Genomic DNA, 20,833 nt, shown 5'->3' on the forward strand with positions numbered 1-20,833 from the left:
GATGGCTAAAATGTCACTTCATTTTCTTTAAGACAATATTTCAAATATTTATGATACCATACATATAGCACTGCACTATGTTAAATGTATTTAAATAATGAAGTCAAGACACACTGTATCTGACATACACCATATCACAGAATTTCATAAATATTCCTTCTAAAATATTTTAGCTATGGCTTGTAGACCCTAGATCAGCAGCCTCAGTCTGTATTTGAGCTTTATTCACTAGAGTGCTATAACTATGAAAGTGGCAGTGTTACGCTAACAATCTTAATATGCAATTGGTACCATAAAGACATGATGTATCACCTTGCATATCTGGCATGTGACAGAATTCTCTGGTCCATCAAAATGCTGTTTTTATTGCTCTAATGACATGTCTTCTTTGTAGAATATTCAGATTATTTTACATACACAGATTTAATGGTCAAGTAGTTGGACGTCTGGTAAAATCAACGGCTGCACGCAAGTTTAGCAAACTGTAAAATGCACAGTAAACATGCTTATTTTCCCTTTTTGGTAAAAAGGCAGCACCAAAGAATGGTGACCACCGGAGAGCACCGTTGCCACAGAACCAGAAAAGGGTGAACAAGTGGGATACAACCAGAGAAGAAAACACAGCTGCAGACCCACATACAAGATTGCAACCGTAGAAACAGGGTGCAGAACAGAATGCAGCCACAGATCCAGAGAGAGAGAGAACACAGCCACTGAGACAGAGACAGAATGCAGCTTCAAAGCCAGAGAGAGCAAAGCCACAGAACCTGAAGGACAGGAGAGAGCATAGTCACAGGGAACTCTTGTGTGAGCATAGAGCGTGCTTACAGTAGTACTGTACAATTAGTAATTCCAAAAAATTGGGAAAGGGGGGGGGGGGGAGCATACAGAATGTACAAAAAAGGACCCAGGAGGGGACGAAAGTGACACTACAGCTTGTAATTCCTTCTTTAATTATATGTGTGTGTTTGTCCCTAAAGGATAATGAGAACAGAAAGCTGGTAAAGAAAAAGGTTTAGACCTGCATTAAATGTCAACATGATTATAGTCACTTCAAGAATTTTATTCATTTACATGCAAAAGAGATACATTTTAGGTTATGTTATGCAATTTCATGGTGTGTAATATACAAGTCCTTTCTTCTATTTATGCTGATTGTAAAGCATCTTGTAGATCTGTAGATTTATACAGTGCATTAAAATCTTTAACAACTTTTCTTCATGGAGCTCAATCTTACAATGTGAGCACACAAATCTATATGTGTGAATATACACACATATATATTTTGTGTAATGTGAATTTACACAAAATAGCAAGAAAGGGACACTACTAGCTGCATTTAGCACACTTTAATTAAAAATCCAAATTCTGAAGCTAACATGGACAAGGGAAAAAAACATGTCTAGGTTACTTTTGTCATTAAATTGTTGCTTCTCTTCAAGCAGAATACAAATGGGCAAGTGGAGAGGAGGAAATATTTTGTGTTAAATCTTATATCATTGACTCTTTGGATGGAAAAATAGCTTTGTAGCAGTATATCCCACCCTGTGTTAGGGGGTCTGCACTAGGCTGGCTGATTGTACACTGGCTCTGTTCACCTCCTCTGGGCTGGCTGGAGTAGATCCCCTCTCTGCCTCCAGACTTTCTGGCTGAAGAGCAGATCCCATCCCAATCTCCACCACTTGGGTCAATGCGGAAGAGGCTGACCCTTCCTCTGTGCTGACTGTCTCTGCAGTCAAATCTTCCTCACTGCTGAGTGGCTGCACAGCGGAGAACCTGAGGGAATCAATGACTAGTGCGTCAGCACAGGCATCATCCTGGCTGCTCTTTGTTTCAGCAATGAACTCCGAGAGGAAGAGCGTCTCAATCTGGGCCAGGAAGGTGTTCACCACACTGTCCTGCAGCAGCTCCAAGAACCTCCTAAGTGAAGCCAGCATCTGCAGAAAGAGAACCCATGAGACACAGGAACTCTTTTACACAGGAAAAGTGAAAGTGTAATTTCCCATTTATGTATCATGATATTGCCATTTCCTTTACAATAGGCATGGGCAATTCTAGGCTTTGAGTCCTGAAATTTTAGGGATACCTTTCAATTAGCAACCGATTTAGCTCAGATGAAAAGCAGCAAATCCTAAGGCTTACATAGGATGGGAAATGTCCATCCCTCAGCTAAAGTAACATAAATCAAATGAAAACATGCAAGTTTACACTTTCTGAGTGGCCTACAAAGCCACTCTTTACAGACATCCACAGACATCACAGAAACCTTGCATCTTCCAAGCACCACAGCAACTGATGTAAGATGCTCTCCCTGCCCTTACTTTTTCCAAGCAGGTGAGGTGAGAATCTCGGCGGAAAAGCCTGTCCATTGGCACACTCCTACAAAGACAAAGCCCAACATTTGCAAACATCAAAACACACAAAGACTTCTGATTTGAGGGATGTACCGAGTCTGAAAGAATGCCGTGCTAATTAGACCCCTCCCACATCCTCAACATGCATGTGCGTAAACATCTATGTTGTGGTTTCTGCTCATCTGTTCGTATCACTCGTGCTCTTCCTCACCCGTGCGACAGCCTGTACTTGTGCACCACCCACTCGGCCCTCCTCAGCACCTGGGCCCAATGCGGCTCCTCACACGACCGCTGAATCTCAAACCGGAAAGGAAGCTCTGGAGAACACAGAGAAAGAGAACCTTTTCCACAAACAGCTTCCACGTAGAACGTTGATTAGTAGAAATGGATGTGTGTGCATCACTGAGTTTGCCCTTCTTTACGGATAATACAATATCTCCACTGTGCTGAGGGCGGGGAATGAGAAAATGGATAAAGTAATGTACATCATTAAGTGAAGACACAAGCAGACAGAACCGTAACAAAGACGGTCTCTTTTATGAATGAGTTTGGTCTGAGACGTACTGTGAGATCCTGTGGGGCCAACCTCCTCACTCACTACCAAGCAGGTGGTCTGGGAGTGGGGCGAGGCGTTGGTGGGGTTGTAGGGGCTGATGATCATCCCAATGAAGGGGGCTCCACCCCGGGAGAAGTAGCTCTGAGACCAGGGACAGTGAGAGTAAATCAGAACACAAACTCCACATCCAGATGAAGACACCTAATATTTTTTTCTGTGGAACATGTGGTCAGTCACTATATATATATATTCCTCCAGAAACCTGAGTTGAATAATTATACTAATATGTGCATATTTCATTTGTTGGCAACAAAATTAATAATTATTTCAATAAGTCAATGTATACTGTACATACTATATATAGGTATTTTGCAGAAAAGGAGCACTTTACAAATATCTACAACAACAGAAATACAAACCCAACTACATCAGACAAATTAACAGTAACCAGGTGATGTAACAAGAGATGCTGCCTGACCTGGTACTTGGCCTGTGTGTCAATGTCACGCAGAGAGGGGTTGGGGTCAAAGGCAGGATGCGAGTGGTACCAGCCCACCACACTGTAGCCCTGGCCAGCCAGGAGCTCTGAAGCCTGCGTCTGAGAGACTGGATCCATCTCACACTGCAATCCTGTGCTCAGACTGTTACAGGGCTCCGCAGCACAGATCTGCACATATTATACACCACCATCACCATCATTATACACTATCAACACCACCATTATCTCATACAGCATCCTCAACACCTACTTTTACATTACATCATAAATAAGCACCATACCTATAACACTATTCATAGCATCTATTATACCATCCCCATTTCAGCAAGCCCTTCATGATCCCCATCGCCATCACAGGCAGATTCTGGAAAGCTCCCATACAGGCTGCTGTTCTCACCTTTAACACTTTATCTGCCTCACTGTATGCTCCTCCCAGTAGACCAATGACTTCACCCATGGACACATGCGCATGCTGCGTCAAGACAGACAAGCGCATATACACTCAAAGACACACGTATATGCAAACTGTTCAAAGAGACCAATAGCACAACATTCACAAACACCGTCTTACTGTCCAGTGCAGCAACAAAGACCTGCATTCAATAACTACAGTGACACATTCTTTAAAGCTAAAATTCACTTCTTTATATCTGTCTCTTGAGGTATGTGAGAAAAAAGCAGGGGGGACATGAAAACAAAATGTTAGATACAGACGTTGCTAATGTTGCTAAAAAGGCTGATCACAGACAGTAGTGAAACTCCCCAGAAACCTGGCTGATTGTGTGGGAATCCATCAAAAAATTCTACTAAAGATTGTTTGGACATATGTACATTAGTTTAACGGTAGACATACCATGTCCATCACCACAAGTGCTTCTGCGCAAACTTGCACTTGGAATGGTTCCTTAAAGAAAAAAAAATATTTAAATGATAGTTGGCATACTGCAAAATGCTTTTACTTCATAGGATATTTTATTATTCACCAATGACTGATAACAGGAAATACAACTATTTTCTCATCATTTTTATTCATTCATCTTATTTTTCATGTTTCTTTGTAAGAAGAAAAAATCTTTTAAATGTTAATCATATTGAGAGTGTGACAGACAACACTCAAACTAACCTGCTTCTGTTCTCCAAAGGCCTGGCAGGGGATGAGCTGAAAGGGGTCAAAGGAGCTAAGAGTGTAGAGAGACAAAAGACTTAAGTTAGTGGTGGTCTGACAAGTACCAGAGTAATGTCGTCTGCTCTGCTCCCACCTGCGAGGAAAACACTTTATTCTAACACACTACGGGCATGGTACAACCAGGCCCGACTAAGCAATCTCTAGAAGGCCATTTTCTTGTGTTCTTCAATTTAGTTCAAACTGTCTTTTCTACATCTTCAAATCAGCTTATTAAAGCGATATTCAAAGGAATCTGTCTTGATTTTGTAATGACTTTAAAAACACTTAATTAGCAAAATAGAACTAATAAACACTATTAACTCATTAATTACTTCCGCAAAGCACAAGTAATTAATCAAAGCCTCTACAACATTTATGATGGTATATATGTACTTTCAGTATAAAGGTGAGACACAGAAGGGGCACACACAGTGCTCAGAGTGACACTCACCCTTTCTGTCTGGGGACCTTGCTGGGCCTGGGCTGCCTCTTGCGGGACTCCTCCCTCCTCCGGGCCAGGTCCTCTGCACTCAGGTGCTGAGGGACACAAATACTCACCATCGCATATGCAACATGCACAGCAAGCAGCTAGCAATCATGCTGTGCATTCAGTCTCTAAGCCAAAGCGAATTAGACAACTGCGAGGGACCCTGACACTCAGCCTGTTTAAAATCCACCTCTCTGATCCATTTCTCCTATCTGTCATGCATTCTATCAGTTAATCTTCAGCTCTGAGGTCCCTACAGCACACAGCCAGATGCACTACAGAGTGCTTCAACAAAACAGCTGCCACCAGCTTCTAATACCTCAAAGGTTTGTCCCTCCAAGTCCCTGGCGTCACACCAGTTTCCCCACATGTCCCGCACTCTCCGCTTCCTCGTGCGCTGGAAAACAGACAGCAAGAGTGAAAAAGAGGGGTACTGATCTGAAAGCACCACTGCCTTCTCAGTCTATGCGCCATTGGGATGGTCACTCTCACCATGGATTGCAGCCTCTGCGCCAGCTGGTAGGCCTCCAGGGCGTCCCTGCCCTCCTTTACTCGAGAGCGATCTGCTACCCTTGGTCTGTTGTAGATTGCCTGTTCTGCAAAGACAGATACACAAAGTGAGAAGGGGGGGGGGGGGTCTCTGCAAAGTACATTGTAACCTGAACACAGTCAAAGAAGGCAGAGTGCCATAATATTGAATCCTCTCCAGTCAGGGGAGCATTACCACAGTTGAAGTTGATGGCGCCGATGAGCTCCAGGTAAGTGTGTATTCGCCCTATACAGTTCACATCACCGCAGTTCTTCAGGCCTGGCCGCACTGACGTCTTATTCAAGTATTTAGGTTTGCTCTTCTCCCTGTAATGCAGAAATAATTAATAACAAATAAGGCATGCTAAAATCCTACAGAGTGGATTAGCTCCTAAAGTAGCACCAAGTCCAAGGAAGACAGAAACATTATGTCACTAATACATAAAATTAAGAACTGACCTGCAATTTACATCAGTATATATATAACACCTTTACGTACGGGCAAATAATTTCTGAATATGAATTACAGTACAGAAAGGAAAGCACTATAATACATTTAATTATTGTGAACCAGCCAAGTGTGCTTATTAGCTCATTTACTGGAATTGTTTTACTGATGTAACGAGTAAATCTTTAACTCCAGTGTATATCCTCTTACCACTGGTCCAGGATGTAGTTCCTGATTTTTAGGTATCTTTCAGGGGTCTTGGATGGACGGCCCTCAAAGAACTCAGAGATGGCCTGTTTCTCCTCTTCTGTGATGGCACTTGTATCCAGCCGCACTTCATGCTCCGGTGCCTTCAGCTCTTCTTCTTCCTCTTCAAGCTCCTCTCCCAGCTGCGCCTCTCTCTCTGTTTGAGCTACCAAACACAAACCATAGGGTCCACTGAAACATTAGCATCATCTTGTGACTTGACTTTTTCTGAGGCTGAGGTTCCTTAAAGAAGAGATTGAAGAACTTGAAATTCACAATTGGAAATTTTGCATACACGGTGCACAAGACCATGCTCTTTTGAGGAGGAAGTAAACAATTCAAACAGTTGCAAGGGGGAAGGAAATATAAACAGCTCAGCAAAGGCAGTGGGCGTATTTTTGGAAAGTGTAAGAACAAACTGAAAGAAGGTCTTGATCCTACCTGCTCCATCAGTGTCCTCGCTCTCTGACTGAGACCCTCCATCTGGGCTGCCAGGATTGCAGGGCTGATGATCTGCTTCCTCTCCACGTTTTGGGTCACACTGAGCCCAAGCAGAGTGCACATTTTCCTCTGCAGCCTCCCCATCATGGGGTTGTTCTGAGGGGCAGGAGGAGGGTTTGGGGACGTGGCTGGCGGGAGACTGGGGGCTTTGGCTGGGCTCCCCTTGACTGTCCAGCTCTTCTGAAGACCCTTGCTCACAGGAGTCCGCCTTGCCACTCAGCAGGGGAGCATCATCGATGAGGTCATCTGTGATGTCCACATCTTCGTCGTCGGACAGCCTCTCAATCCTCACTGCGTTGGAAAGCACTGAAATGTGGTCCGCAGCCAGACTGCCAGAACTCGCCTCCAGGCCTGGGATCTCCCCATTCGGGGGATTCTGAGAGACTGCTGATGTTGCCAGCACTGGAATATCTGATTTGGCCTGGAATAAGAGTTAAAGGTAGATGTGTTCATTCTTGTTGACTAAACAGCAGTGAGTTTATTGCCTGGAAGATCAAACATATTGTCAAAATAAAATACAAAGGTCGCTATATCACATTTTTCAAAGGTTAAATACATTTCAGCACTCAAAACACAACTCTGAAAAACTGCATTTCATCTCAACAATGTGCTTAGGGCTATTAGAATCCACCAATGAATACAATGTGATCCAAACAAAGCCTGATGCACATATTTGCTGATTCCTGGTTTGACTGAACCTGTAAAAGGAGTTCACTGTGGCATTACCTTGTTTTTGAAATACTGTCTTGCATAGCTCTTCACCTGAAGAACAGTACGGCTGCCTATCAGCTTGGCAATCTTCGTCCATCTCCGACCAAACTGGGCCTAAATCGCCAGCCACATAAAACCAGACCAAAGCAGATCCTCTTAAATCAACTGGATTATCATTTAAGTATTAGAATGGCATGAAAGTTCTCACCATCTCGTATCTAGAACTCAAGCAATTCAATTCTGAAAACAATTTTAAGTCAGTTATTAGGAAATAACATACTAATGCACAATGTCAACATGAGATGTGCTATATAACTGTGACTCATAACACATAAAATTTACAAAACAAGAACAAATGAACTCATACAAAGTGATTTTAAATAGTATTTGTTAAGTTTTATAAAGTTCTAAAGCATCTGATTGGCCAAGAGAACAGCATACCAATCCTTTTTCAAAAAGATCCTTTTCCTCCTGAGCCCATCGGACAGTTGTTCCAGTTGATTTCACAGGAGACCTGGAAAAAATTAACATCAATATGGTAATAAAACCTCTACAGAAAAACATAACATTTGCAAACAATAATTTTCTTAATAAAATAATTTATTTAATGCACTTCTGAAATGCAGATATTTCAATACGGATAAAATACTGTTACTCACCGTTTCACTTTCTGCTTGTCACCAGTCCACATGTTCTTTGGCAGCTCTTTACCAGCAAGATAATACCTAGACCTGGTTAAGAAAACTACTACATGCTTAAAACAGATCCATTATCGAGCTCTTTCTACACATAATCAAAAACAGACTGACACTGCTGGGTCCACTACATACTCAGCACTGGGTAATGTACACTCTAAATACCTTTACGTCAGCTGAAAGACTGAGATGTAGCCTCAGAAAGGATACTGCTCCTCCAGAAGCATGCTCTCAATGACCTCTCTGTTCTCTGCACTTATGGAGCTGTCCAGGTTCCAAGGCTGGGGGACACAAAACGTTTTATGAACATGATACAAATACAGTAAAAAGGAGAGCAGAAACAAAAAAGAAGAGACCTGAATTTCCAAAAACAATAATAAAAAAGAACTGCTGGATGTTACCCTCTTCCAATTCTTAACAAATGTAATTGGGCAACAACTGAATCAATGAAGCTGCCAAAAAAGAGAGCAAATAGTATGGGACATTGTTCTGTATAAAATAAATTGCTCCCTCTCACCAGGATTGTGCTGTTCGTACTCCATGCTGATTGTAAATATTGATCCTGGTGGATGCCTCCACCCGGCATGATGTCCCTGAAATACAAGTTCACAATGTGATATTGCAACATACCTAGGGCTATTTCTACTTCATTGCTCATTTGGTCCAACCAATTCATTTGAAATCTATGACCAAAATCAATGATATCCATCTCATAAACAGAGCACACAACTACATTACAATTGCTCTCTCTTATTTAGCTAAATGCTTAAGGATGTTACACCACTTGGCTGCAATCAGAAAGTGCAGCCTCCCCATTTGCGACGTTGCTGCATGCCTAGATTCCACTGCAGTGTGTCCATCCTCACCCAGAGTAGGAAAAGGAATTGACCAGCGTCACTTTCAAAGGACCACAGTTAAATTGTCATGAAAACCTCAATACCCAATTGCACTGAAAACTGTAAAACATTTCTTCGTCCATTCAGGTATTAAGTTGTATGCGCATTAAGAGTCATTTCACGCTTTACATGAGTGGGATGTGATAGAACGGCTGTATCTGCTGTTACTATGATTCTGGTGAGGCGGCATGGATGCCATCCGTGCACAACAGCGCCCTGGTGTTTGTCCGTGATGCAACAGCATAGTATTAACTTCACTGGACCCAACATCCACATTCTTAATCACAGCGTTTTTGCCATCCATAATATGTGTCTTTTTTTTCTTTTACAGAAAAAGCGGACCACACAAGAAGCTCTGACGAGCCGCGGACCGGGCATCCCTGGTTCACAGTTGTGTGCTATCTATCTTGCTAGCTAGCCGCTGTAGGTACACCTACCGGGGTTTGTAGCATTGTAGCATTGTTGCCAAGTTTGTTCTATGTCAGATCTTTAGACAGCTATCAGTCCAAATTTAACAAAGCAGGCAGTAGCTAGTCAGCTGATCTTCCATAACCTCGTTTAGAACTACTTCAACGTACTGGTCCTCTTAACAATACAATAGCTAGCCCATTCGCTCGCTATACTGTACTCTATACTGTACTTTAGCCAGCAAATGTATCTAAACTGGTTGGCTAACTAGCCAAAACCCATTATATTCATTCGCTATCGCTATCTAGTCAAATTACTTACGGGCTATCTAGGTAACATTTTATTCACGATATGTTGACAGCTCGGAAAATAATAAGCTGCCAAACTACAATCAGCCATTATAGAAACCATTCATTTAGCTGGACAGTAACCAAGCTCGCCATCTAACGTTAGCGATACACACGCTTTGATAGCTAGCTGGCTAGCTAGTGCAGTGACCGCATGGTTCAGTTAACGTTGCTATCCACGATCTTTACATTTCTAACGAACTGCACATTACTCAAGCTGTACATTCAGAGGAACACATTTAATGCACTTATTTTTTTTTTCTCTGTTTACCTCATACTGGCTTCAGTTTCATCCCCCTCTATGTCCACAATGTCCAATTCATCTGCCATGTTAGCTATCTGTCGCAATTTTACAATAACAAATGGCAAAGAGGTGCTTCCTGCAAACAAAAATACATACAAAGCCCTTGTAGTGCCACCACGTGGCACGGAGTGGTTGCACTACAGCTGCAACACATGAAAGTACAGTAGGTCCAAAGGCCTACATCTGCAAATCCTACTCCCGCGGTCAACTCTAAAACGCTGCCTAACTAGCCTAGAGTTGTTAAATTCTGAGCGAGGGCTAAACTGCATCCGCAAAAATCAGACCAGTAGGCTAGGCATGGCATATTCACAGGACGTTTGTATTTACAGAGATGTAAATGAGTTGCATTCTCTGAACCTGCATTTTGCGTTTTTGTATATTTAATTGCGTGAGAGAGCTAGCACTACACTTATGATTATGTATTATTTAAAATCTTTTGATATTAATTATGGTTTATTTCTGTACCTGATCACTGACTACACCCGGAGTGAAATTTGATATAATCTTGAGTTAATGGATCATTATTTGCCATCACACCTCACTAATATTTTAGCATTGTTTCACCTTTGATGTTCACCTTGTTCTTGGCTATTCTGTACTTGCACTGACAGCTGACATGTAGTGAGAAATTCAACATACAAGCAACATCAATGTTGAGCTGTGGCTGTCTAGAGCTGCCAATGCAAGAAGGATTAAGAGCAGCCCGTAGAGCTTTCAGCTTCTTGTTTTGTCGTGTTTACAGCGCACTGTACTCACTGCGAGTGATCTGGACCACTGTGCCAACACCTCAGGACACATGTAAGAAATGCATACTGCACCTTAAGGTCATATCAATAAGGCCTACTCCCAATAATTTATGATTAAAATGTTGCTTTTACCCTCATACAGATCATGAAATGTGATTTTTTTTACAGAGCATACATGAGAGGAAACTATTGATTTAAAACCATGATCTCTTTCACATACAGTAAGCTTTCGGAGGGGACAGACTACAGAGGGCCTGTGTATTAACTGATTTTACTGTTTGGTGATAGTGCTGATAACCTACCTTCTGTAGGTGTTGGGCCTACATGTTGTGCATGACAGTCTACAATAGACACTTGAGAGACTGTGTTGGAGGGTAGCACACCCAGAGGATGAGGGAGAGGGATCAGCCTGACCCTCAGCAGTACAGCAGCCTGGGGGAGGGATGGTCAGGGAGGGGACAGAGGCACAAACAGAAAGGGAACACACTAGATTCTCGGGTATATAAAATATGAGGTGATTTAATTAGGCACTGAATAGAGTAAGAAAAGATGGTTATAAAGAGACATGCTCAAGAACAGATTCCTGTGCGAGTACTGCAGAAGCAGACAAACCAAGATCCTCAATGGCGAACTTAATCACCTAGTGTACAGGGGAAGAGGCCGATTTAAAGAGTAGACCGATAATTGATGATTCCCATATTCTGATAGAGGAGAGACAGCCAAACAGGTTGTGGGGAAGGTTAGGGAAAAAAGTTCAAGAAGGCTAATGAGGAGTCTTGGTAACATAACTGTTTTTTGACATTTTAACATTTTAACCTTTAGTCAGTTCACACTCAGCTAAATAGTAGAGTGTTTTATTAATGTATTGGATTTTTCATCAGAGTTTTAATGCCAATGCTTTAATTAAAGTTTCAGGTCTTGAAGTTGTTGTGATTGCTTGTAAGTAGAACCTTTGCTGTACCACAATACCTTGAAACAAGAGTAAACAAGAGTAGCATGGTGAGTGCCAGTCCAGATGCAATGGTGTTGGTGTGAAGAAATGTTCGTATGTATCCATCATGTTTTCATACCCTCATAAACCTGTGCCTACTCCTTTCTGAGGGGTTTTGAGGACAAAATTTGGAAGGAAAAAAAATGTACCGCTTTAAATGAATTCATTTTTGGGGGGAGCCACAAGACCCTCAAAAATGTTTGGCAAGCACCTCCATCATCCTGACCCAAAAATGCTGAACCTTCTCCTAAGTACTAGCTAGCTTCCAAAATCTGTCAAATTAAAGGAGAAAGTAGCAGAACTTACAAAAAACATCAATATCACACTTTAAAATATCTAATTTTAATAAATATTCAAATTACACCAGGAAAGACATCAAAGAATTCATTATAAATCAGCATTTTCTTTAGTCTTAACAGTTTAGTTCAATTTTACACAACTTTCTCAGCTGAACAGTGGCACCCACCCACCAGTTATCTGCAAACACACGCTACCCTCTGATCGTGACTGAAGTGAAAATAGATGTAGCCAAATTCGTGAATGCAGAAGTTATTGCGGTCATGTGTGTGAGAATGAAATTCATTCAGGTTTCATGCCTACTTCTCTTTTTCCAAACACACAGATAACTAGACATATTTCCCAACCCAGTGACACAGACCAGGGGTTCCACATTCAATAAAAGGAAATTACGAGAAAATACGAAGACACGCTAAATGAACAAACAGGCATAACGCTCTCAGGAAAGAAAAAAAAAAAGTTTATTTAGAAATTCACAGTTTCTAATGGCACTACATCTTTGTAGTTACACTTGCTCCTGTTCCAAAAGTTCTGTGCAGCTCACCCTTGAAAGATAAGTAGTGTGTTCCTGTGGCCTCCCGGGCCTCCACACTGCCGCAGGACACTGGGGACGCCACACACAAAGAGAAGCTTGGAAAAGCACTTGACATACAAGGTATAGTGTAGAAAAAAAAACAAAACAAAACAAAAGGCATGAGAATTAATAAAAGTGCACACTGAGCTTGTAGACCTTTCAACAAGAGCAATAGTTCTATTCACTTGGTTATACAACACGCACAATGGAGACGGTCTTCCTTCCAGACACGGGGGTCAAGAAAACAACTTCACGACACTCTCGCATGCACACACACAAACACAGCTTTTCAAACGTTTTTTCATACTCATTTGGAGGTACAAAAAAGGATCATGATTAAAAAAAAAAAAAACAACAAAAAAAGAGACCCCACTGTGTGTGTAGGATTACCTTTCATCGAATTACTTAAAATAGCCATTACATTCAAAATCCATCCAGAGCTTTCCCTTTTTTTTTTTTTTGAAATGTGGGAATTATTATTTCAAAGTGAGCAACAACCTGTGTCAAATTTAAAAGTAGTATAGGGTGAACAGAGTTGAATGAACACAAATAATTTCACAGAACTGTTAGGTACAAGACGCAGTGAGTCAAAGATGCTAAAATCTGTCAAAAGTCAACTGTCGCAAGAAGAATGGTCAAAATGGGTGCGTAGAAACAGCTTTCTTCACACAGAAGGACTTGGTGGCTGTGTTGGAAATGACCTGGAGTGTGGAAGCAGGGGGAGGAGGGGGACTGTGTTGAGTAGGAACTGATTAGTAGGAGTGCTGTATATTCGTTAGAGACACCACAGCCTCTTAAGCAATCAATATCGAATCCAATGACTGCAGAGCTAATCAGAACATATCTATGACCTGCATCAAGGCTGTTTTTTTTTTCTTCCCCACTGTCCACTTCAATATCTCCAAGGCTCAGGGGTGACAGACCAGTCTTCCACAACTTACTCAACATCTGCAGTGTAATCTGTATTAAAACAAATGAAGATTCCAGCACATATTCAGTGGATTGCCTCCGAAATTTTGTTTGTATATTCATGAGTATATTATGTGCAAGAACAGGTGCATGGTATATAAAGCAGCAGTCACTGTGCCGAGGTCTAAGAATCCAGTCATTTATACAGTAAAAAAAGTGGACACCTGAGCAAGCGTGTTGGCCAGTCCGTGGAGCACATGCAGTATATGTGAGTACCATCTTGTGTGCCATTATCATGGTCATTATTATTGAAAACCCATGAGCTGGGCGACACACTGGGACCCTGGAGAGACAGCGTCATATGGCCCCATGACCTGTGCGCATGCTGGAGCCCAGGTAGGGAGACCTGTGAGACATTTAAATAAATAAATACATAAATAAAGCTGGCAGCAGTGCGCCCCCTACTGGATCCCTGTGTGTCGCCATTCTTGCAGACTACAATATGCTTGTACGGACTGGTCCACACGACACACTGTCCTACATACTTTCATTTGTTTGGTCCACATCAAAAAATAAAACCTGACTGGATTCTCCTCTGCAGTTCTGCACAAAATCCCTTTTCCAATAGCTGTGTAGATGCGTTTGTAGATAATGGGCCGAGCCCTGACATGAGTCCAAAATTTACCAACAAGCTAGTGAGCTCTACAGCACCCTTCAACGCATTCAGACTTGGGAAAACTGAAGTGGACAACACATAAAAATTTGGATTCATTCTTCATTCAGCTTCAGTCATTGGCTGAGGTTGCTTCAAGAGGCTTAGGCCTATCATACATGAAGGTAACAACACTCTGGTCCCAAAAAAAATCTGCTAGTGTTAATTGTCAACATAGGAAAGAATGCAGAAGAGGAACAGTGGCTTGTCCTGCTGCTATTTCTGAAGTGACACGTGTCTCCCCAACGAGAAGCTTCACTTCTCACTGCAAACTGAAGGGCTGGAACTGTTATGGGCGCCTCTCCTGTCCTGGACGCCCAGCACTGGGGTGGAATGCTATCTGACACAACTACTGACAGAACAATGTGCTAGTCTTGTAGAAAAATTCACCCACGATAAAATCTTTTTTTTTTTGTCTTGTGTCTTTTGTCCGTTTCTTATAACATTGCTCTCTAGGGAAACAAAAAACTGTCAAAGCTCTAAAATGGACAAAAAAGGCACATAAACAAGGAGAGGTTTAGAGAACATGGGAGCAATGTTTTGGGAGGGGAAGGGGGGGCTTCTTCCTGATTCTTGCTGCCACCCTGTCTGAGTTCCACTCTGTCGTCCTTTCTTGGTGGCAGATCTGACTCTCTCAAGTGGCCCGGTGAGAAGAGGCGGGCTACATTCAGTCCACGCCCTTGTCCTGCTCTGTGCTGGCAGAGGAGACTGCAAAGTGCCAGCCTGCCCCCTTCGCAGGGGTTGGAGGTGTGGAGGGGTGATGGGTGGGGGGGGGTGGAGGAGTGATAAAGTCAGCGAGCCCAAGGATAGAGAGGGTGAGGAAAGGGGGAGTGGGGGTGGGCTAGGGATCAAACATGGCCTGACACTGCCGTCACCCCAAACGTCCCCACGCTTATCTCCTTGTTTCCCTTCATTATGTCCTCCAGGGTGGACATGGCGGTCGTCTGCACCTGCAGCACCTCGTCCATGTACTTGCCCTGCTCCACCATCTTGGAGCGCCGGCGCTTAAAGGCCCTCTTCTCTGTCTTGGTCTTGGGCGGGGGGTGGCCGTTGCAGAGGCGCGTGCAGGATGAGATGCCACAGAAGTAGGACTCGTCCGAGTGCGAGGAGCCCTCCGAGCTGCCCTCGGAGGGGGGGTCCTTGGACGAGGACATGCACACCTCCCCCGAGGGCAGGAGGGTGCCGTGGGGCGGGCACACGCCGTTACACTTCAGCCCTCCGTTAGCTACTACTGGAGCGGGGACGGAAGGCTTCAGCGTTTCCACCCTCTCGCCTTTCATTTTGCAGCGTTTTTTCTGCTGAAGGAGAGAGAGCAAGTTACACAGTGGCTGAGGGACACACAACATTGATCTATGAAAACATTCAAGGAAGCCTTAACCACCTCTGTGCTATAAATTGAATCACTTGTGCAGCAAATAGCAAAATTTTAGTATTTAATTTATAATTTAATGTGAGGGAGAAAATTACAAGGACCCAAACCTGCCAAACAAAACAATTTGACAAAATAGGTTGTGTGCAAAGAGATGAATTGACCAATTGAGTTTAGGGAGGGATGGCAAAATACAGGACAGGAAAAATGAGGGAAAGTGGAATTGAGGAGGCAATCTGTCTAACTTAGCCTGACTCAACAGAGGTCAACTCAATGTGTGCCTAAGTAGTAGTAATGTATCCCACGTAGGGGGATAATGTGACTGTTACTTTTGCCTGCCCAGGTCAAAGGGCCTCTCGCTATGCTGTACTAGCACAGGCAGCAGAGAGGTGGTTAACCTTATGTCCAGCAGCAGAGTCACTCCCACAGTCAAACTGAACCATTAGTACATGGAGCCTGACATGGAAGCCTTTACCAACCACACACCAGTAGGTAAATGGACACTGTACCTTTTTTTCTGGCGAAAACCTTAGAGGTTCTACAATGTACAAGTCATCTGGACCTACTAAAAAGGGGAGAAAGGGGTGGACGTTAAATGATGGTATGGGAAACAAGAACAGATTTAAGCATGAGCTGTGCACTTGCAAGCAGTAATTACCACTCCAGGTTAAAAACAGTTGATCCTCAAAGAAAGGAATTTAATTCATGGTTCAATGCTGAAGGCACTTAACTATTGTTATACATTCCCTTAAAAATAGGTATTGTATAGTACTGCATCATAGTATGCAATTGCTTTATAAAGACAATGCATTTTCAGACATAGTTTCTGGAGAAGGGGATGCATATTCCTTCCTGCATTACTACTTGCAAATGTATCACAAAGGCCAGCCACAAGCATTGTGAGCTATGCATAAATATATATCCTGTGCATCAACTCATGCACTGTTTGCATGAATACCAACTGGCACTGACAGCCTCTCAGGCCCAGCATGGCCACTGCAAACTAAGGCAAACGTGGGAACAGAAAATAAATGTTTAATGTGTCATGCCAGCTTGAATGAGGTCATTTTTCATTCAGTCCTCATCCACCCCCTTTTGACTCTCTAAGTTTTTGTTGTAAGGTTCCTTTCTTGGGAACCCCTTGCAAAGACCATGTCCAGACAATGGTAAATGGAAATGGACCAAGTCACACACTCTTCAGAGCCTCGGGCTGTTTACTGAGACTCAAGGAACGTAAACTTGATGCCAAGCCTATTCAGTATCAAGCTTTCATGCTCTTCACAAATGGCGGAAGACCCTGGAACGTAAAGTAATCCACATTGCCTTTCCAAAAACGCATGATATCACAACCCTTTTGTCACTCCTCAACTCACAAGTCTGTGGAAATGGGACAGGATGCACAGAACACTAGGATTTTACAGAACAAGGGATAACAGGGAAGTTCACGTGAGAAGGAGTTTGCAAGTACCACTGTCCTTGCTTACGGTATCCAACATGACAGCAGGTAGAAATTACATGGTTAGCGTGAACTCCTACAGCGCACAATGCACTTGCCTTCTGTTGTGGGAAACTGGAACGACTTGGACCGCACAAGAGGGCACGACACTCTCCGCTTCAGGCTCATGTCGTCGTAAGACGAGAAACACCTGGAGAAGAGGAAGTGAAAGAGTGGTGTTCAGCTGGGAAAGCTCAGACAAATTTAAGCACTATTAAGGAGCTAAGTGGGCTCTGCTTGTGATATGGGAGACTAGATATCTGAGAAGATGCCATATGAATAGAGACGGAGGAACAGCACGCTCTAGATTTCCAGCTTCTCAGTTACACTTACTGTCTATACTGCTCACACTCACTGGGCTGGGAGTGTTGTTAGCCTCATCTGACAATGTTGCTCATTCAACTTAAATGGATATACTTCTGTTCTATTGTGCTGGAAGTCACTCTGGATAAGAGCGTCTCCTAAATGGATGTAATGTAATGTACAATAACGCATGGGACATTTCCTAGCCTGTGTGTGTGTGTGTGTGTGTGTGTGTGTGTGTGTGTGTGTGTGTGTGTGTGTGCGTGCATGTCTGTGTGCACAGTGGGGGGATTACCTCTTGGGGCTGGGGTAGTGGTTGCTCTTGGGTATGGAGGAGGAGGAGTCTGGCGGGGCTGGGGTGGAGCTCCGGCAGCACTGGATGCAAAGCAGCAGGCCCAGGCACAGACACAGCAGCAGGGACACCACCAGCAGGCTCTGCCGGTCCGACACCTGCAGCGCAACACATCACACACACAACACGCACAGGTTACACAGACCATCCGAGCACAAGGCCGGTGTCCTGTGGAGTGCAGCGGCCAGCGGCAACCCTACCTCTCTCTGCAGATGGCTGACGGTGGCTGACAGGTTGAGCATCAGCTGAGTGACGTTCTCCAGCTGGCTCTGCAGGACCTGGATGGATTCGGTCTGCTTCTGGTCCTAAGGGACAGCGGAGGGTCGGGGTTAGGGTTAGGGTTACACAACCTGTCCGTGGCACACCAGAGAACTTCACCTGAAACTCGGAAAAGATACAACTGAGAAATAAGGTCTAAAAGACTTCCTCACCTGTTCCTCTGCAATTCTGGAGGTGTTCTGCAGTTTTATGATGGTCTTGTTAAAAGCCCGTTGCATCTCTTCCATTTGCTTTCGGTACCTTAACAGACCAATCAGTAAAAAGCCATATTAAGAACAGACACCTGGGGGAGCACACGTGCAGTGGTGCCTCAACAACAAACTAGCTATTGCATCAGAAGGCCAGTTCTGTGTTCACATGCCTGCAAACTTCCTACTGGGGCCTTGTGTGTGAAAATCTTATTCAACACTTGAGAATGTACCCTGACCTGAAGGCAGCATGTCATAGTGTATTCATAACACTTTTGTGCATAACTCGCAATTACGTGATGGGAACAAATGACATATTTGGGCAATAAAGACAAAATTTACCTCATGTAGTTCTGAGGACAACCACACTATGCTCACAAGCACATACAGTAGCATGGCATTACAAATATGGAAATATTTAACACCGCTGCAAAATTCAAATCACCAATACATTTAACTAAAAAGTCTGAAGGGAGTACATACCCCCCCCCGGACCCTTTCATTTGGGAGCGGCACCATTTCTTTGCAAGGTATGTGATTACTACTTGGGTAATTGAGTCTGCCACGCAGAGAAGTCTTGTCCAATCTAATCTGTATCTTGGTATTCACTGCTGTTGTAATCATCCAAGACAACCCATCTCAGTACTGTGAGCTTGCTGCAGTCATTTATGACCTGCAGTAGAAATTCTCTTTGAGCTGTGCACTCTTAAATCTTTATGAATTATTTGGTGACCTACTCCGACACTTCTCAGGGTTCCCTCTGTGCTAGTGCCAGTTATAACACTTGAATAGTAATGAGAACCATTCATAGAAGCCCTGGCCTGATGAGCTCTTGCTGATCCGTGCAGGCAGGGTACAGACAGGGCCTTTGGGGGTGTGAACCGCGCTAAATGCCCTCACCTCTGACTGAGCTCCTCCAGGTAACGGCTGCTGAGGGACATGTTCATCTCCAGGGCCTTGATGCGGTTGTTGAGCCTCATGAAGACCGACTCTTTCTGGTTGGAGCCGTGGACCTGGTTGCCGTTGCCGTAGCTCAGCTCGGTGGAGTTCTGCAGCTCGGCGTAGAAGTCGGTGGCTGTGCGGTGCAGCTGCGAGTTGCTGGAAGGCACACTCAGCAGAATGTCCTCTACGGTTTCCTCCACTTTGAGCTCCGGGACCGGCGCGGGGGACTCAGGGTGCTCTGGCGCGGGGGCCGCTCTGTGGGGCTCCTCCGGGGGGGCTTTGCCAAGGTCCACCTCCACTGGGGGTATGGGCACCTCCGTTGGCGGGGGGATCTCGGCAGGCCGGGTGGCGGTGGGGAGGGCGGGGACGGAGACAGGCTGCTCCTTCACGGGGTGGATCTGCGGGTCCAGTTTGGGTGAGTCGCTTTCTGGGATGGGCAGCTCCACGGTGGAGCTGATGATGAGGCTGGAGTCACTGAGGCTAATGCTGCTGCTGCTAACACTGCTGCTGCTGCTGCTGCTGCTGCTGCTGCTGCTGCTACTGGCAGACGGCCCCTTCTTCAGCTCCGCCTGAGTCTCCGGGATCTTGTCCAGATGCGGCAGCCCCTGCTCCACTGGCTCCCTGGGCAAGGGCTCAGGGATCTCCTCAGTGGGGACGACCTTCGAGAGGACGCTGTCGGAGAAGCTATGCGGGGGCAGGGAGGAGGTGCGGCTGGGCTCCAGCCGGAGGGTCTCGGCGGTGCGCTCCACCGTCACCTCGGCGCGGCGCGTGGGCCCGCCGGGCACGTCCGTGGCGCTGATCCTCTCCCCGTGGGCCGAGGGCCGCTCCTCCACGGGCGGGTGCTCCGTGTCGAGGGGCGGCTCCTGCGTCGGGGTGGGGGAGAGGAGGGGCGGCTCGGCCGGGGAGGGCGTGTCGGCCTGCGCGCTCCTCCGCCGCGGCCGGTCGCTGCGCTGCCGTTGCAGGGCCAGGGTCGCGGAGCACCAGCGGGACAGGTACTCGTGGAGGGTGGCGACACAGGAGAGAGTGGAGAGCTCTCCACAGTAGTAAAAGCTCTCCTGCTGCTGCGGCTCCGGCCTCGGGGGCTCCTCCGCCTTCAGCTCCTCCTCGTCATCTTCTCCTTCCAGAAGGGTGATGGTGGACTGGCTGGGCTCCTCCTCTTCCTCCTCGACGAGCGTGACGATCTGGCTCTCCTCGGGGGGCGCCGGCGTGGGGGCCTCAGTGACAGTGGCCTCTGGCTCCTCTTTAGGTACTGGCTCCTCCAGCTCCTGGGTCTCCATCCTGAGGAACCAGAGAGAACACTATCACCTCACTGGGAGCTACTACTCTGTGAAAAGGTTATTGACACGCATACATATTTATTACAAAATTCTTCTACATACAATTCTGCTTCTGATGCTAAAAATAAATTTTCACAAGACTGAAACAGTTCTGAACAATCTGACTGTGCTTTTCTTCATCTGTCTTTCCTTAGCACTGTTCGTGCACATACCCGACCATGTTGGAGACAGAAAGAAAGAGAATCAAATTAAGC

The 20,833-nt window shown here is 44.8% G+C and overlaps 2 protein-coding genes across 6 annotated transcripts in view; both read right to left on the minus strand.

Annotated features, from left to right (window-relative positions):
• Positions 1-1,414: 1,414 nt before the first annotated feature.
• On the minus strand, positions 1,415-10,177 carry mysm1 (Myb-like, SWIRM and MPN domains 1). The gene is made up of 20 exons (XM_036522013.1): positions 10,113-10,177; positions 8,708-8,783; positions 8,401-8,471; positions 8,155-8,220; positions 7,937-8,009; positions 7,511-7,609; positions 6,725-7,205; positions 6,248-6,449; positions 5,786-5,916; positions 5,554-5,657; positions 5,381-5,458; positions 5,026-5,111; positions 4,533-4,587; positions 4,263-4,313; positions 3,807-3,881; positions 3,389-3,577; positions 2,919-3,051; positions 2,566-2,671; positions 2,322-2,379; positions 1,415-1,937 (listed from the first exon to the last, which is right to left on the minus strand). Exons 1-20 carry the CDS (start codon positions 10,169-10,171, stop codon positions 1,551-1,553), a joined length of 2,580 nt encoding a protein of 859 aa, XP_036377906.1. The 5' UTR covers positions 10,172-10,177; the 3' UTR covers positions 1,415-1,550.
• A 2,521-nt stretch (positions 10,178-12,698) lies between these two features.
• suco (SUN domain containing ossification factor) overlaps positions 12,699-20,833 on the minus strand; it is a 44,096-nt gene continuing 35,961 nt past the window's right edge. For 3 of the 5 annotated variants that reach the window (XM_036517051.1, XM_036517042.1, XM_036517025.1), the window contains 7 exons: positions 19,261-20,580; positions 18,325-18,412; positions 18,094-18,198; positions 17,837-17,991; positions 17,298-17,389; positions 16,253-16,308; positions 12,699-15,672 (listed from right to left, as the gene is read on the minus strand). In XM_036517051.1, coding sequence (XP_036372944.1) covers positions 15,223-15,672; positions 16,253-16,308; positions 17,298-17,389; positions 17,837-17,991; positions 18,094-18,198; positions 18,325-18,412; positions 19,261-20,580 — 2,266 coding nt within the window. In that variant the 3' untranslated portion in view covers positions 12,699-15,222. The remainder of the gene's footprint in view (positions 15,673-16,252; positions 16,309-17,297; positions 17,390-17,836; positions 17,992-18,093; positions 18,199-18,324; positions 18,413-19,260; positions 20,581-20,833) is intronic. The other 2 variants (XM_036517059.1, XM_036517033.1) reach the window with 2 other exon arrangements.

Source organism: Megalops cyprinoides, chromosome 2 (assembly GCF_013368585.1).
Source record: "Megalops cyprinoides isolate fMegCyp1 chromosome 2, fMegCyp1.pri, whole genome shotgun sequence".
NCBI classification, from domain to species: Eukaryota; Metazoa; Chordata; class Actinopteri; order Elopiformes; family Megalopidae; genus Megalops; species Megalops cyprinoides.

What these genes read in the sequence shown, in the direction of transcription:
- mysm1 (XM_036522013.1), bottom strand. Translation starts at nt 10,171, where the DNA reads ATGGCAGATGAATTGGACATTGTGGACATAGAGGGGGATGAAACTGAA. An exon ending in AGCATGCTTCTGGAGGAGCA is followed by an intron (nt 8,221 to 8,400) that starts GTATCCTTTCTG and finishes AACCAGGTCTAG; the next exon opens with GTATTATCTTGCTGGTAAAG. An exon ending in ACACACAGGCCAAGTACCAG is followed by an intron (nt 3,052 to 3,388) that starts GTCAGGCAGCAT and finishes CCCTGGTCTCAG; the next exon opens with AGCTACTTCTCCCGGGGTGG.